The 16,217-nt window shown below is 39.6% G+C and overlaps 1 protein-coding gene across 7 annotated transcripts in view; it reads left to right on the top strand.

Moving 5' to 3' along the window:
- Positions 1-16,217, top strand: part of adcy2a (adenylate cyclase 2a) — a 217,072-nt gene that overhangs the window by 57,383 nt on the left and 143,472 nt on the right. For all 7 annotated transcript variants that reach the window (XR_012391974.1, XR_012391972.1, XR_012391975.1 and 4 more), the window contains one exon: positions 6,071-6,220. Coding sequence is in view for 3 of the 7 variants with exons in the window: in XM_021466852.3 (XP_021322527.1) it covers positions 6,071-6,220 (150 nt within the window). In the remaining 4 variants the exon portion in view is untranslated. The remainder of the gene's footprint in view (positions 1-6,070; positions 6,221-16,217) is intronic.

Here is a 16,217-nt window from a genome sequence, read left to right as displayed (position 1 = left end):
AGAAAAGTCAAAACTTACTTACAGCGCCTTTAGTTGACAAGGTCTAAAGGTCTACCATTATTCTGAAAATAAAATATTAATACAAATATAGCATTTCTAAGATAAAATGACTTTTAAGAGTTAGATACTCTTCAAATGACTCGACTTGGTGCAAAGATGCTACAGATAAGCTGGCCAGGATGACAGCTTGAACATATGGCTTGCATGCAGGATTCTAAGACTATGAAGGAAATTTGTACTAAAGGGTTTCTCCCTAAAGTCTTACCTCCAGACATGGACTCCTTCGGAGTGGAGTAAATAAACCCTGCAGAAAACTAGTCCAACAACCTTGAATGTGTAGGGTGGAGGATAGGGCAGCTAGCAGCAAATAGACACCCTCCTGAAACTCTCTCTAGAACTCCTGGGAGCAGAGCAGTCTGGGGAAATGCATACAGACATAGCCCTGGCAATGTCTGCTACATGAAATCCACCCCCTGGGTGTGTGAGGGAGAACTTGTTTTATGTGAAGCAAATAGAGCAACCTCTGTGTTTCAATTCTGCATGGACCTACCATCACTCTATTCACGGCTGACAGAACTGACCCAATATGCCTTGGTGACAGACATGCCTGCATCAAAATTAAATCCCACACCTAATAATTTGTTCCTCTGAGCCAGAGAAAGCACGATTTTCTTGGTGTTCCGCCTCAACCCAAATATTCTCATATGAATGAGAATGACACTTTGATGATGAACCTCCAACTATTCTGTCTTAGCCACAATTAGCCGATCAGTTTAAGCGCGTACTCACACTATGCTATCCGAACCGTGTCCAGGCCCGTTTCCCTGATCGTTTGAGAAGTGTGAGTGCGCTGAATCGGGCTCAGGCACGGTTCACTTGGCCGGCCCTGGCCTGGTTGGAAGAGGTGGGCCTGAGCGCGGTTCACTTGGGCTTTGGCGCGGTACGCTTGTAGTGTAAGTGCAAAACGCGCAAAAGCCCGAAACTGAAATCGAGAAGTGACTTCAAGGGACTGTTTCATATGGATTTATTAATCATTCTTACTGTTTAATGAATGCAAACTGCTCTAGATTAATAAAGATGCAAACCCCTCACTGCACGGCAGCTGCACACCTTCAGCAAACCTCCTCATTCCTGCAGCACGAGGGCTTTATGATTGTTTATGAGCGCCAAAAATGGCGGATCTGTTCGACAAAATATCTGACTGTGTGTCACCGCATCCCTAAGGACTGTTTGGCAAAATATTTGGCTGCATGTCACTGCAAATCAAACGACTGAAAATATATAACTAGAGAAATCTCCTCTGTGCTGAGCGAGAGCACTTAATGAACAGCGCAGCATCGATGACGCAAGCGTGCCCAGGCCTGATTGTAATGTGAATGCGGACCGTCGGGGGAGGGGGGACAAGCGTGCTTTGGCCCGGTTCGAGGCAACTGTATATAGTGTGAGTACGGCCTAATAGATTCAAAATGAGAACGCTTCAAAGAATCATCGAAGCCAGAGCTGCATCCACTATTTTTGCAAACTTACTGTTTGACAGAGCTAGTTCTAAAGGAAGAACCCAATGTTGTGTACAAGGAGGTATGCATAATTGAGATGTAGCATGACAAACCAGTCTTCTGACATAATCTGAAACACAACAAAGGGCCTGGTATACTTTAAACAAAATTAAAAAATGAACTGAACTATCAGGATCAGGAATCAAACCACATTAAGCCTGATTTATACTTCTGCGTCAAGAGACCGGCGTAACCCATGGCGCATGCAACGCGCGTGGCTGTGCATTTATACTTCTGCGTACTGTCTCTGTTGGTCTGCATTAACTCTTCCGAAACGCTAGTTGGCAGTGAGGTGTAAATGTTCCTCTGTGTCGAGTTTCTTCGCTGCTTTTTTGCTTTTCCCGAACACTTTCTGGTTGTACAAGTGGCTCAAACTCGCTTATTTTGAGGCAGCAACCGGCGGACGTGCAGCAACTTTAACTATGAGGTAAACACAAAACAAAACTTTCCATCCGGAGCTCCTTCACGGGACTCCACACTTGTAAACATGTATATGTATATGTATTATATATTTATAACAATGTATATGTATATGTACTATATATTTAAAAATTTGAAACATTTTTAAGAACCACTGTACTAGACCATAATACTTGGCATAATGTTTTTAGCCTTTTCTTTTATAACTTCATGCACTCATGCTGGCATGAACCCCAACATATGATGGTACATTGTGCAAAATATGATGTAGAACTGCCCTTGACTAAAACTTCTTTGACTAAACTTGATCTGATAATAGTTGTTCATATTAAGCTGTTAGTTGACTAATCAAAGATTTATCAATAAATTATTTACATCATAATAATGAGTCAGCAATTGCCTAAATAACCTAATAAGTGCTCACATAATGTTTGTTAAATCATACCAGCAGATTTAATGATTGTGAGTGTGAAAGGGTAAACCCATATGCATTAATATCTTAATAATAGATTGATGATCTAGTGCTCTCTTTGTTTTTGGCTTAAGAGATGAAGATAGAGACATTGACTTTGTCATATTCTCTTCAGTGTGCATGTGGCAGAAGCACACCCTGCTTACTTTTATTAGTTTACAAAGGATTAGTGTTGTTATTGTGAGTGCATTATTGTGAGACTTTAAAGATTTGAAAAATGTATGACTATTAAAGTCCCTGTAGGATCAAAACTGGAGCAACATACTTTAAGATCAAGTGATTGCAGTGACGTCTCCATCTGTCAAGCAGTGAACACAGCGGTACTGTTCAGCTTCCACACTCCACAAACACTTTAGGTTAATAGATTGAGTGGCCATATAAATTTGCTATTTCAGATTGATGACTGGTATGTGTGCGTTTGTGTGTCCTGCTCAATGTACTGTTAAAACGTTGACCTTCCCTTAATGATCTGTCCATTTTGGACAGAGTGTTCACTTCACCATATCCTGTGCATAAAAATAGAAACAATATTTCCTAGCTAAGCTAATAACTAAGCTAATAAAAATGCTCATTGAACAAGCATCTTCTCATCTAAATTATTTTTGTGTGTGTGTTTGTGATTATTTCGATACAAAATTGTACTGTGTAATGACATAGAGGTATTTAGTTTTATGAGGAACGTTGAGGAGGTTTATGAGAACGTGTTCTTATGATTCAGAACTGTTAAAAGACATCTTTTCACCTTCATAATTTTCCACAGGTTCCATGTTGTTTAGTTTAGGGGTGGGGGAAGCCATACAATACATGGTTTGTAATGTATAAAATATATTATGCATATAGAGAGTCCTCATAAACCACTCAAACCAACATGTGTTTGTGTATGTATGTATATGTGAAGTTTATTCTTAAACTAATTTCGAGAGGATCATGTGCTTATGATTGACACGGCTGGCCCCGAGTCAAGCTAATGTACGAACCACCAATCAGACTACTCCTAACCAAGTATAAATAACCAAACACCTTACCTTTAGTCATCTTCGTCTTGAAGAATCCCCCCTTCCACCCCTTCGCCTCCTCCTTTGTCTACAGAGCAGCACGGCGGCCCAGTGGCTAGCACTGCAGCCTCACAGCAAAATGCCTCCGGTTTGGGCATCTACCTAAATGGTCAGCATTTTCGTGTGGAGTTCATGTTCTCCCCATGCTTGCGTGGGTTTTCCCCGGGTCCTCCAGTTTCCTCCCACACTCCCAAAAACATGACACTTAAGTAAATTGACTAAACCAAATTAGCACCAAATTTGATTCAATTCTGTCAGCAACGCATCACATTAGCAACCCTCACGCAGCAGAAGGGAGGGGGGTTCTCGAGATCTACCCAAGTTCAAACTCCCCTCTCGCCCTGCAACGGGAGGGAGCCCCGGGCTCGAGGCTCTCATGAGCTCGGGGCTCTCTCCCGGGACAGCATGCCAAACTAGCTTATTACCAATCATCAGCTAAGTGTGAACTCTTGAAGTGTGTGTTATTGAAAAAAATATTTTTTGTTACGTTTCTAGTCCAAATGTCTTAAAATTGGGCATCTACATAATTAGCATAGCCACTTTTCATAATGTTTTTTAGCAAGAGATATTAATGTCAACTGAAAATGAAGTGCTATACTGTAAACGAAAATAGGCGCTATATAAAGTACAGTGCATCAGGAAAGTATTCAGATCGCTTCACTTTTTGCACATTTTTTTATGTTACAGCCTTATTCCAAAATGGATTAAATGAATTTATTTTCTCAAAATTCTACACACAATACCCAGTACTGACAATGTGAAAAATATATTTTTTTTTAAATTGTTGCAAATTTATATATATAAAAAATTAAAAACCACAAGTAGATCCCAGGGTTGATAGTGCATGTCAAACTACAAACCAAGCATGAAGACAAAGGAATTGTCTGTAGACCTCTGAGACAGAATTGTCTCGAGGCACAAGGCTGGGGAAGGTTACAGAAAATTTTCTGCTGCTCTGAAAGTTTCAATGAGCACAGTGGCTTCTCTCATCCATAAGTGGAAGATGTTTGGAATCGTCAGGACTCTTCTTAAGGCTAATTTATACTTCTGCGTCAAACGCTGGCGTATGCTACGGCCCTTCGCCGTGGTCGTCGCTGACGTGCACCTCTCAAAAATTGTAACTACACGTCGCAACGACGCGTAGCACAAGCTCTGTGATTGGTCAGGCTGGTAGCTCTGACGAGTCTGGGCAGGACCGAGAGCCGTGCGAATGGCGCGAGCGATTGTTTACAAGTGGGGAGTCCCGTGAAGGAGCTCCGGATGGATAGTTTTGTTTTGTGTTTACCTCATAGTTAAAGTTGCTGCACGTCTGCCGGTTCCTGCCTCAAAATGAGCGAGTTTAAGCCACTTGTACATCCCGGAACTGTTCAGGAAACGCTAAAAAGCAGCGAAGAAACTCGACACAGAGGAAAATTTACACTTCACTGCCAACTAGCGTTTCAGAAGTGTTAATGCAGACCAACAGAGACAGCGCGCAGAAGTATAAATGCACAGCCATGCGCATTGCATGCGCCGTGGGTTACGCCGGTCACTTGACGCAGAAGTATAAATCAGGCTTTAGAACTAAGCTGAGTGATCGGGGGAGAACGGCCTTAATCCAACCTAATGGTCACTCTGTCTAAGCTCCAGCGTTCTTCTGTGGAGAGCCTTACAGAAGGACAACCATCTGTGCAGCAATCCATCAATCAGACCTGTATGGTAGAGTGGCCATACGGAAGCCACTTCTCGCCTGAAATTTGCCAAAAGTCATCTGAAGGATTCTTAGACCACATAACACAAAATTCTCTGCTCTGATGAGACTAACATTGAACTCTTTGGAGTGACAGCCAGGCGTTTGGAGAAAACCAGGCACTGTTCATCACCCGGCTAATACCAACCGTACAGTGAAGCATGGGGGCGCCAGCTTGAGTGGCTTATCCAGAGCCAAGACCTAAACCCTATTGAACATCTCTGGAGAGATCTGAAAATGGCTGTACACTGCCGCTTCCCATCCAACCTGACAGAGCTTGAGAGGTACTGCAAAGAAGAATGGGCAAAAATTCCCAAAGACAGGTGTGCCAAGCTTGTTGCATCATATTCAAAAAAACTTGAGGCTATAATTGCTGTCAAAGGTGCATCAACAACGCATTGAGCAAAGGCTGTGAATACTTATGTACATGTGATTTTTCAGGTTTTTTATTTTTAATAAATTTGCAACAATTTCAACAAATATTTTTTTCATTGTCATTATGGGGTATTGTGAGTAGAATTTTAAGGAAATAATTTAATTTAATCCATTTTGGAATCAGGCATAAAAATTGTGGAAAAAGTGAATCGCCATGAACACTTTCAGGATGCATTGTAAACAAACATAACATAGAAGTATTTCTGCCTGGTGTATAAAGACAGGAGGAACGTGTCCTACGGGAGTTTTGTCAAGCCCACTCACCTGCATGGACACATTCACACATCCTACAGTTATGTGATGCATTGTGTATATGCTTTACTTAACAAAATAGGTCTTACTAGATCATCATCATATATGCTACTGTATATGCTCACTTTGATTTATGTTTTTATTTCCTTAGATTCTGGCAAATGTCATAATTTTCATATGTGGGAACGTGGCAGGAGCATACCATAAACACCTGATGGAACTGGCTCTGAAGCAGACATATCAAGACACCTGCAACTGTATAAAATCTCCCATCAAATTGGAGTTTGAAAAGCGTCAGCAGGTTCAGTATCAATTTACTTTACTTTTTACTGTTTGCCTGTCAGGAACAGTTAACCCAAAAATGAAAATGTAGTCAATAAATTGAAGTTATCATTATATCGCTTTGTACAATATAGATTGTGTGAAAGCCACTTCACAAGTATGAACAGCTAAATAATAGAAGTCATATAAAAATGTATTATGGCATATTTGATGAAAAAGGCAGTGCTATGGTCATTCTTAGTGCAAAATAAACATCTGGGGCCTCATGTACGAAGACTTGCGTGGAAATCATACTTAAACATTGCGTACGCACAAAGCTGTAAATGTGTGTACGCAGAAAAAAATTCAGATGTATGAAACACTGCGTATGCCGAATCTCACGCATATTCTTTTGTACATCCGAATGAACGTGAAACTGAGCGCAACATGCACGAGTACAAAACCCCTCCCTGCCTCCTCCCACGTATGAATATGCTAATGACTCTACTTTGGCAAAACCCAACGAAAAAGCAATGGCAAAAGCAAGCAAAAAGAGAAACTTTGAACAGAATGTGAATTGGAGGTGCTGCTTTCGGAGGTAGACCAAAGGAAATCTGTGTTATTTGCAAGTTTGTTCTCCGGAATTAACAACAAAAGAAAAAAAATAGAGTGGAAGAGTTTAGCTGATGCGGTTAACACAGTTGGGTCTGAACATCGCACTGAGTGAATTAAAAAAGGAAATAGTGTGATTTATAAGTGTAAAATGTTGCAGCACCTTTAACAGTCTCAGTGGTGCAGCTCATAAGACGCATGTCAACATGTTTTGACACGTTCGAGCATGAACTTGGTTCGAATCCAACGCCTGATGAACTCTTTTTTCTTTTTTCCCCCGTTACATATCAGATTTTTCCAACTATTTATCACGAGAAAGACAAGTAGGAATCATTAACAAGTTTGTGCATCATATTTTATTTGCACATTTATTGAATGGAAATGTTTCTGATTCACGCATGCAAATTCATCTTCAGATAGTGTCTTTATAGCAATGTGTGTGCAGTAGATTGCTCAGATTACATTGGGAAAACAGGCGACCGCTGCAAATTGTGCTTTAATGTTTGGCTGGTCAACTGTATATTATGGAAACTTTATATACCTGCTAGATGAACCCGTCTCATACAGCTGCCATTGCAAGGCTCAGACAATTTGTAGAGAGCAATTTAACACAACTGCCTCTAGGAGTCGCCAATGGAAATAAAACAGACACGCACAAAAAATGTGCGTACGCCAGCCATAAAGCTGCCGTGGAGCTGCGCACATTCCCACGTTCATTTCATCGTTAGTAAATCCAAACGTGAGTGATTATGAGCGTGAAACCTGGCGTACGCAAAGTTTTTGTGCGTACGCAGTGTTGATACATGAGGCCCCTGGACTGGATGAGGACTGAATTCAAGTGATCTCATTGTAAGGGAGAGAAAGACAGACTACCTTAAACACAGGCCCTGTTTACACTGTCAGGTCTTGATGCCCAATTTCGATTTGTCACCTATATCAGATTTCTTTTTGTCTGTCCGTTTACACGTTCTTTTAATTGTGACCCATATCCAATTTATGTCTTTACACTTGCCATACAATTTACGATGTTGCGCATGCATAAACGCGGGATCTCGCATCTGTGCCACACCAGCCACAATAGAAGAAATTGTCTTGTTTTTAGCTCTGTGAAATATGCGGTGTAGTATAAGCAGTGAATGGCTCAGTCTAGATTTACCCCCACACAGTTTATGTAATGGTATGGCCCTGATGTGTGGAGTTGAAAATGTTTCAATTTTGTTGGAGAGAATAAAGTTGTTCTATGTGTAGCCAGCAGTGCGTGTATTAATAGCGACCAAAAGTTACAACACGAAGTTCGCCCAACTTTAAAATGATTTTGAGGCGGAGGAGGTGGGAAAGGGCCGTCATCGCAGCTTGCGCTTATGGTTTATATGCTGTATGATGTCCTCCACCATTCAGAAGAATGTGTGGGTACGAGAGAGATCTTAAATTGTGTCGACTGACCACTTACCTCCACGTTTCCTCTGCTGTTGTTGTTTACCGCGTCGAAATCTCCACACACGCTCCTCCTTCTACATCATTAAATCGCGGAGAAGCACCACATTGTCACAAGTTTAATGATATACAGAACGGAATGCCTTAATTAATCCGATCTGCCTGTTTACACGATAGTCGCATTGTCACATATCCGGTTTATATCTGATTTATTTCCACATTTGAAGAGGCCTGTAAACTGAATATCCGAATGCATGCATTTTTTTTCGTGTTTACACGTTCATAGAACAGATCCGATCTGTCACATATAAGCAAAAAATCAGAATTGGGTCACATTTAACTGGCAGTGTAAACGGGGCCATAAAAGCTATTCTTCTTATGGTTTCATTTTGGAAAGTGTTCCTGCTTCTGTTTACCCTGATTAGGCAGCCTAACAATGCTGTAAAGGATTACAATTTTAAATGAGCAGTTATGTGTATGGGTATACTAGAGCAAAGAGATGTATCTTTAGTCTAGATTTAAACTGACAGATTGTGTTTGCCTCCCAAACTGCTCTAGGATCACTGTTCTAGAGTTTAGTTGTCTGTAGTGTTAGAAATTGTCCATGTTCTTTGGAGTATAATAGATATAACTACTGATACAACAGGAGCCTGCTCAAATACTGGGAAGCTAAACCATTCATATTTTTTTAAGTAATCAATAGTTACAAATTTGTTTATTCTTTCATTTATTCTTTTTCCTTGGGCTTGGCCTCTATTTTAGAGGTCGCCACAGTGGAATGAACCACCAATTATTTTAGCAAATGTTTTAAGCTTAAGTTGACAGAACTGGACTAATATGATCATATTTGTTAATTTTGGTAAGCACTCTAGCTGCTGCATTTTGAATCAGTTAATTTCTGTTTATTAGGCACATAGGGCAACCACCTATGTAGTAACATATTATAGTAATAAAGCCTTGAAGTAAAAAATTCACTAGCTTTCCTGCATTAGACGTTGACTACATTTTCATGTTCTCACAAATGTGATTATTTCCAATAATCAGAGTAAGGACTTAATCTAATTTAATCTCAAATCTCAATCCCATTTACATGCAATATTCATATTATTACCTAAGAATTGTGCATATTTTTGCTGTCGTAATTCACATAGGCTGCGCCACCTTACAGCACAAATGATGGATTCAGAAAGTTCAGGTGTGTTACTGGCAGCTGTTTTCATTTATTTATATCAAATGTAAAAAATAAATTAATTGTATGATTGTGCTCAATGCCATTTAGGCGCCATGTAAATGTAAGAGCAATTCACCACATAAATGTGATGCAAATAGCGCTTCATCTTTTAAGCTTATTAAGCTAATCAATCCTCTATTTTATCTATAGTTGTTGCCTTTTTAAGGGCCGTTCCAATTCATTCCAAATACATTCACTTTTTGATCAGAATAGCAAAAATTCTATTAAGGGGTTTATATGTCTGTATATTTTAATTAAAATTGGTGAATGCCACATATGTTAATGCTAAAATGCTTGTCGTGATTGTTAACTTAATTACAGTATAAACAGTTGAAATGAGAATTATTAGCCCCCCTGCTTTATTAGCCCCATTTATTTTTTCCCCAATTTTTGGAGAGCAGATTTTTTCAACACATTTCTAAACATAATAGTTTTAATTATTCATCTCTAATAACTGATTTATTTTATCTTTACCATGATGATAGTAAGTAATATTTGACTAGATATTTTTCAAGACACTTCTATACAGCTTAAAGTGACATTTAAATGCTTAACTAAGTTCATTAGGTTAACTAGGCAGGTTAGGGTAATTAGGTAAGTTATTGTATATTGATGGTTTGTTCTGTAGACTATCGGAAAAAATATAGCTAAAAGGGGCTAATAAATTTGACCTTAAAATATTTTTTAAATAATTAAAAACTGCTTTTATTCTAGCCGAAATAAAACAAATAAGACTTTCTCCAGAAAGACAGACATACTGTGAAAATTTCCTTATTCTGTTAAACATCATTTGGGAAATATTTAAAAAAGAAAAAAAATCAAATGGGGTTTAATAATTCTGATTTCAACTGTAGATGTAAGTATTGCACTTCACAAGATAAAATATAATTGCAATATTGGTCAAATCTAATGATAATTAAATGACATGCTCATTAAGAACATACTGTGTTAAGATTTGTTAAAATTGATTTTTTTTTTTTACTTATCACTATTCATAGATCATTTCATAAATGCAAGACAACAGAAACACAAACAAAGGAGACATCCAAAACATGCAGTGTTGGTGGTCCTCTATGAACGTAGTTGGGAAACACTGATATAAACGTACATGCCCCATGATATTTTTCAGTGAGTCTGATCAGATTTTACTTGTGTAAGAATACACAATTATAGACGGTGCTGCCATATTTATTGCTAAGTGTAAAGAGTTTTTGGGACAGTAAGATTCATGTACATATTGTGCATATTTAAGTACCCAAACTGAATGTGTTCCACAATGATGACATTTTTTTTGTAATCTGATTTGTCTGTTCATTTTTGAAAAGTAGCTTTGTCAACTACATTGTAAAATTCAAAAAAATTTTTTTTTTTTTTTGCAGGCACAGTAGGCTGTAGCCAACCCACATTAAAATTAAACAGTCCCACTGCTGGCTTTCCCAGGTGAAGCTCACTAGCTGTGGGCTTACCTCAGGTTCTGTGTGAGCAGCCCACACTAGCAGACCCACATTAATCCTTTGATGGCCCTTTGGGCCAGGAACAGCTTTTTACGTATATTTTTCCAAATCTGTATTTATTTTGGGCTCATGTAATTTGTGTGTATGCAGCCCATTTTCTTTTGCTATGCAATCTGTATCCAATTCAACAAAAGCAACACTGTCTGCTGCCGTTTTGAGAGAACCCCAGGGGATAAGATCTGACAATGAATTTTAGGGCACAAAACATATTTTTCACAAGGTTAAAATAATAATATGTTGTTTTATTTTTGTATTCATTTTTTTTTAAATGTACATTTCTACAAACATTTGTCATTCTCTCTCAGAGTGTGAAATTAGCAGCATTAACCTGAGTTTAATGCTTTTCTTTTTTTTAAATAATGCCATTGATTTGTAATCCCTTTGATGACTTACTGTCAAATCATTCTGTCAAGACAGGCATTAGTTATTTAGTGACTGCAACCAGGGGAAGTTGCTTAGTGCTTAACACTGAAGTTCGCCAGTGTGAGCCCCTGAAGGGACGGGATGCCTGTGGAGTCTGCTTGTTCTCTCTTTGTCAGTATGCGTTTACTCCAGGTACTTTAGTTTCTTCCAAAGACATAGAGGTTAGGTGAATTGAACATTTGAAATATTTTCCTCCCTGATTTTTTATGTATAAAATTAGTACTTTTGACAGTACTGTTTGTATACTTTTTGACAAAAGCTTTTTTGCGTCTTAAACGCCTCTTGCGAGCGCGCCCTGTTCGCGCCCGTCCTGTTTTCGCGTAAAAAGCCTCTGGAGGCCACTGTCAAGCAACTGTCTGTCCAAGTGAATGACTGAGTTATTGACTGGGCCGCCAACCCAGCCACCCTCCTCCTCCTCCTTCCCTAAACCCCAGCGACGATTTACAAAAGCCGTCCAGAAAAAGAAAAGCCCTCGTCTGATTTTGAACGTGTTTTTGGATTTCACCGCATTCTCGCCCCGTTATAAACTAGTTCGCTTTAAGTTTTGGATTCTGTTTTTTGTCTTACCTGATTTCTGGTACCGCTTCTCCCCGGACTCGAACCCGGTTGTCGTCGCGGCCGGCTCCCCTTCGGGCCTCTGCTCCACCGACGTAACACGACAAGCTAACCGGACAAACTGGTTGCGGTGGAGAAGCTCTCCACACGGAGGTGAGCCGTCAGCTGGCAAGCGTGAAGAGGAGCGGCGTTTTACACCGCCCCGTAGCGTTTGCTTGAAAAATGAAATGCAGCCATACGTACATCCGGCCACGTAAATCGCGGTCTCCAGAAACGTCTGCGGGGCTACAGAATGAGCTTGGGTTGTCTTTTTCGAAGGACATCCTTCATCAGGACCTCAGTTTGTCTCATTCGAAAGACGGAGCTCACTGAGAAGTGTAGAGTCCCATCAATATACTGGGGCGTTAGGACCCACACAGACTGCAGGTTGCGCGCCCCCTGCTGGTCTCACTAACACCACTTCTGGCAGCAACCCAGCTTTCCCATGTAGTCTACCATCCAGGTACTGGCCGGGCGCAGCCCTGCTTAGATTTAGCAGGCGACCATACAACAACAATAACAACAAAAAATGTTTTTTTTCTTTGGAAGTGTTGGCTCCATTTTGCATGCAGGAAATAGAGGTAGGAACTTGAAAGTCTTATGCGACAGGAAGAAAATTCCTTTTTTTTCAGTTTGTTATATTTGGCTTTTTGCTTGCATGGCATTGTAAAATTATTAAAAAGTCACGAAACACCAAAACACATTTTTTGAGCTGTTGACAGTCGTATATGTGTCCCACACTGCTAAAACACTATTAGGACACATATATTTCACTAAAAAGTGTAAATTGGTTGTTTTTGCGTTATTTCAAGCAAATTCGTACTTCCGGTTTGAAACGAATTTTTGAAGCTGCGTCACGACCATGAGATAATAGTGTGTATTTCAGTAAGCAGACTGGACGTCTGTGCCAGAGTGTGTCTTATTACGTCTTACAGTGTGCTGCATTAATGCATTAGTAAGGCTTGGTTCAAACCAATCAGCGCGCTCTATTGTGCAACTTCATTAATATTCATTACTGTCACAGTGTTTAGACGACAGAGACACCACGTTGTGTTCGCAAAACAAGCGTGAAGTGTTGCTTTTATAGTTTGCTGCAGTTAAGTTTGGTTTTTATTTTCTCTCTGTGAGAGCTCAGCTGGAGTCACGTGTGGATTAACAGTGTACGCAACGCTCACTAACAATAACTTACGTGTCTAAGGAGGAACATTGTTTACCTGAGAGCTGTTCTCATCTGCAAAAAGATCCGGATTCGCTTGTAGTCTTCTCTTTATAAAGACGCGGCTCTAGTTGCTGGTGATTGTCCTGTCTCTACGGATTTGGTAAGTGAGCGACCAGTGCTCTTTGTTTATTCAGTTTGTTCTTATCGAACTTACAATTGCACTGAGTGTAAACATGTTAGCACCACAACCAAACCTTAACCTCGTGTAGGATTTTCACCGCATTTTGTGACCGGAATAACACACGCGGCTTTCTGACACTACCTGCCGTGTGCATCTAAGTTTCCGGGTAATGCGGAGGGTTTTTTTTCCTCATTCGCCGTGCGGTATCAAACATTGCATGAAAAATACACGCTTAGAGCAGTTCCTCGAATCAAATATCTTGTTGTCGCGAGAGACGTGAATGAATTCCCTGAATGAAAGAGCCAAACTGCAGTTAAAGTCTACCATTTAATAATTTGGCAAATAATTTGACTACAGATGTCCATGTAAACACAGTCCCTTTCTCGCCTGTGTGTGTGTATGTGTGTGTGTTTTGACTCTGAAACTCAGCGCGCCCAAATAGACACTCCCACACCATCCCACTTTAGTTCCTCAGACACTCCCCCCTTAACAGTGCTGGACACGCCCACTTTTCAGACTTTTTCCAAAGTAGAGGTGTGAAAACACCCTGCTGAAACTAGGGGGTTTCATGGCCCTTTAAAAAAGAAAAATGACAAATATGAACTTTTAGAAAGCCTTGCGCACATTTAGAAATACACGTGTTCTACTACATTGATTTTTATGATTATTCTTTTAACACTTACAAACTTCTCACACGACATAAATCGGTCGTTGTTGTTAAAGCTGGGTGTTACATGCAGATTGACTAATGAAATAATGTAGAAAATACCAATTGGAGGTTAATACAGTAAAGATGATTTCATTAATTTTTTTTTTGTCATAGTTGCTGCTTCTTAAAAACATAAACCTTGTTGAATGTATTTACATAGTTGTGTTTTAATATTAAGTCTATTAAGGAAACAATTTGATTGACTTTGATTGGTTGCCTTGATTCTCATCCATAATTACTTTGCCCACATGTTCTCTATTCAGTCTGTGGTGTCAAACTCCAGTCGTGGGACTGAGTGGAAACCAGGGCACTTCTGTTATGCTGGTTCTCAGCTCCCAATTTAGACAGTGCTACAAAGGCAGATGGTGTGACTGATGCCTACTTCTGTCTCTGTGAAATCTGAAGGCTGCTGCTGGCATATTGGCTGTCTTCCATCAGACTGTGTGCTCTGCAAGAGGTCAAACATTGCCTTTCTGCTCTTCTCTGGATTAACCTCTTAAGTATATGCTCTCAGGCTCTGGGTGATGAACTGTACTCTCCACAGTCCAGTGGTCTTATCTACCAGTGCAACACTGCACAGTTTTCTACAGTTGTTGTTCATGCTGGAGATGGTAGATACACCAAACAACACATTAATTAGTGGGAAAATGGATACTGATGCATGTTGCAGTGTAAATTAATGTATGCTGTGTGCTGCACTGCAATGTAAAAGCTTATCTTTTTTTGCAATTCAAGTTAAATTTTGAGTTCGAGGAAAGTAGTTAGTATTAGGAAACACTTAGCAGCTTTGGTTTCGATTTGCTGCATCCGTGAGCTGGAGGCTTTGTTGGGTAGTTAGTGAACAGTTGAGCTCAGCGAACGCGGTATATTTAAACAAGTCAGCTTTTATCAGCCTCAGTAAAAGGGACCTCAGCATTTAGTGAAGAATGGCGGTATAAATCTTGTGAATATTATTGTGTGTTTATTTTCTTAGATTAATATCTGCTAGTTGGAAATAATTGCTTGTGGGAAGGAATTATTTGTTCACCGACAACTACACTGCAGCACCCACTAGGCATAGGCCGGTATAATATTCTGACGGTATGATAACCTTGGATATAAATATCACGGTTTCACAGTATCAAGGTATAGGGTATATGCCGAGCTAGAGTTTTTTCCCATACTTATAAACTTCCGGTGAACGGTTAATGTGACTTTTTTACATTTTATACGGTTCCTTTTACAGCATCAATGTAATGTTATTAAAATATTATCAGTTAAATAGACTTTGGCATTCATTTAAAACAGGACGAAAAACCTTTATCCTGCATGCACCCATCAGCATCTACAGGTTAGTGCAGAAGCTCCATTGAAAATACTGGAGTCAAATAAATGTTCATATTTTAAACACATGGCGGGGAGAAATGTATTTTAATGCAGCCCTTCTTGTACAATCTGAGACCCACTTTATATTGGATATCACTCAGCCAGTGGAGATTTTTAAAAGAAAACAGACCGATTTTAACGAGCCGATTTTGCAGCGGTATACAGTTCACCGGAAACGCTTAACCCAGGTTACTGTCTAATTAAAAGTTCTGAAAAGAAAAGTCTTCAGGGCAGAGCGACACATTCTTCCCTATACTGAACTGTAGAATAAAATAAATACAAAGATGCCCTTCACCTCTTACCTGATGTACATTGTGTTTGCAAAACGTGTGTTGTGGTATTGTTTTTGTGATTTTTATGTGAAACTTTATGAGCTGCCTGCCATCTTGGCCAGGTCTCACTGGAAGAAGAGACAGTACTGTCTCAATGTGATCTCCTGGCTAAATAAAGGATAATAATAATAATAATAAAATGGAAGTCATACGACATCTTCCCTATCCACCTTACTCTGAGAAAAGAGTGAACTTATAAATCTCAATAGTCTGATGAGAGCTGGGACAGAAAGTAACAAACAAATAAATCAAAAAAAAAAAAAAAAAAGATGGACAAAAATCTCAAAGCTTCTAAAAAATGGGCAAAAGTGATACAAAATAATTTTACCCAAACAAAAAGTTAAGCGAAAGCAACGAAAAACAAAATCATGTCAGCAAAAAACAAAAAGGAAAAAGAGCTCTCCTCCGCTCTTCCTGGCCTTCTGTTTTATGATCGTGCCATGTCGCCAATGATGATAGACTGGTCTCCCGACCAATCAGCTG

The sequence above is a fragment of the Danio rerio genome, chromosome 16 (assembly GCF_049306965.1).
Source record: "Danio rerio strain Tuebingen ecotype United States chromosome 16, GRCz12tu, whole genome shotgun sequence".
NCBI classification, from domain to species: Eukaryota; Metazoa; Chordata; class Actinopteri; order Cypriniformes; family Danionidae; genus Danio; species Danio rerio.
Note: the sequence above shows the minus strand (reverse complement) of the source record. Positions and strands in the feature narration are given on the sequence as shown.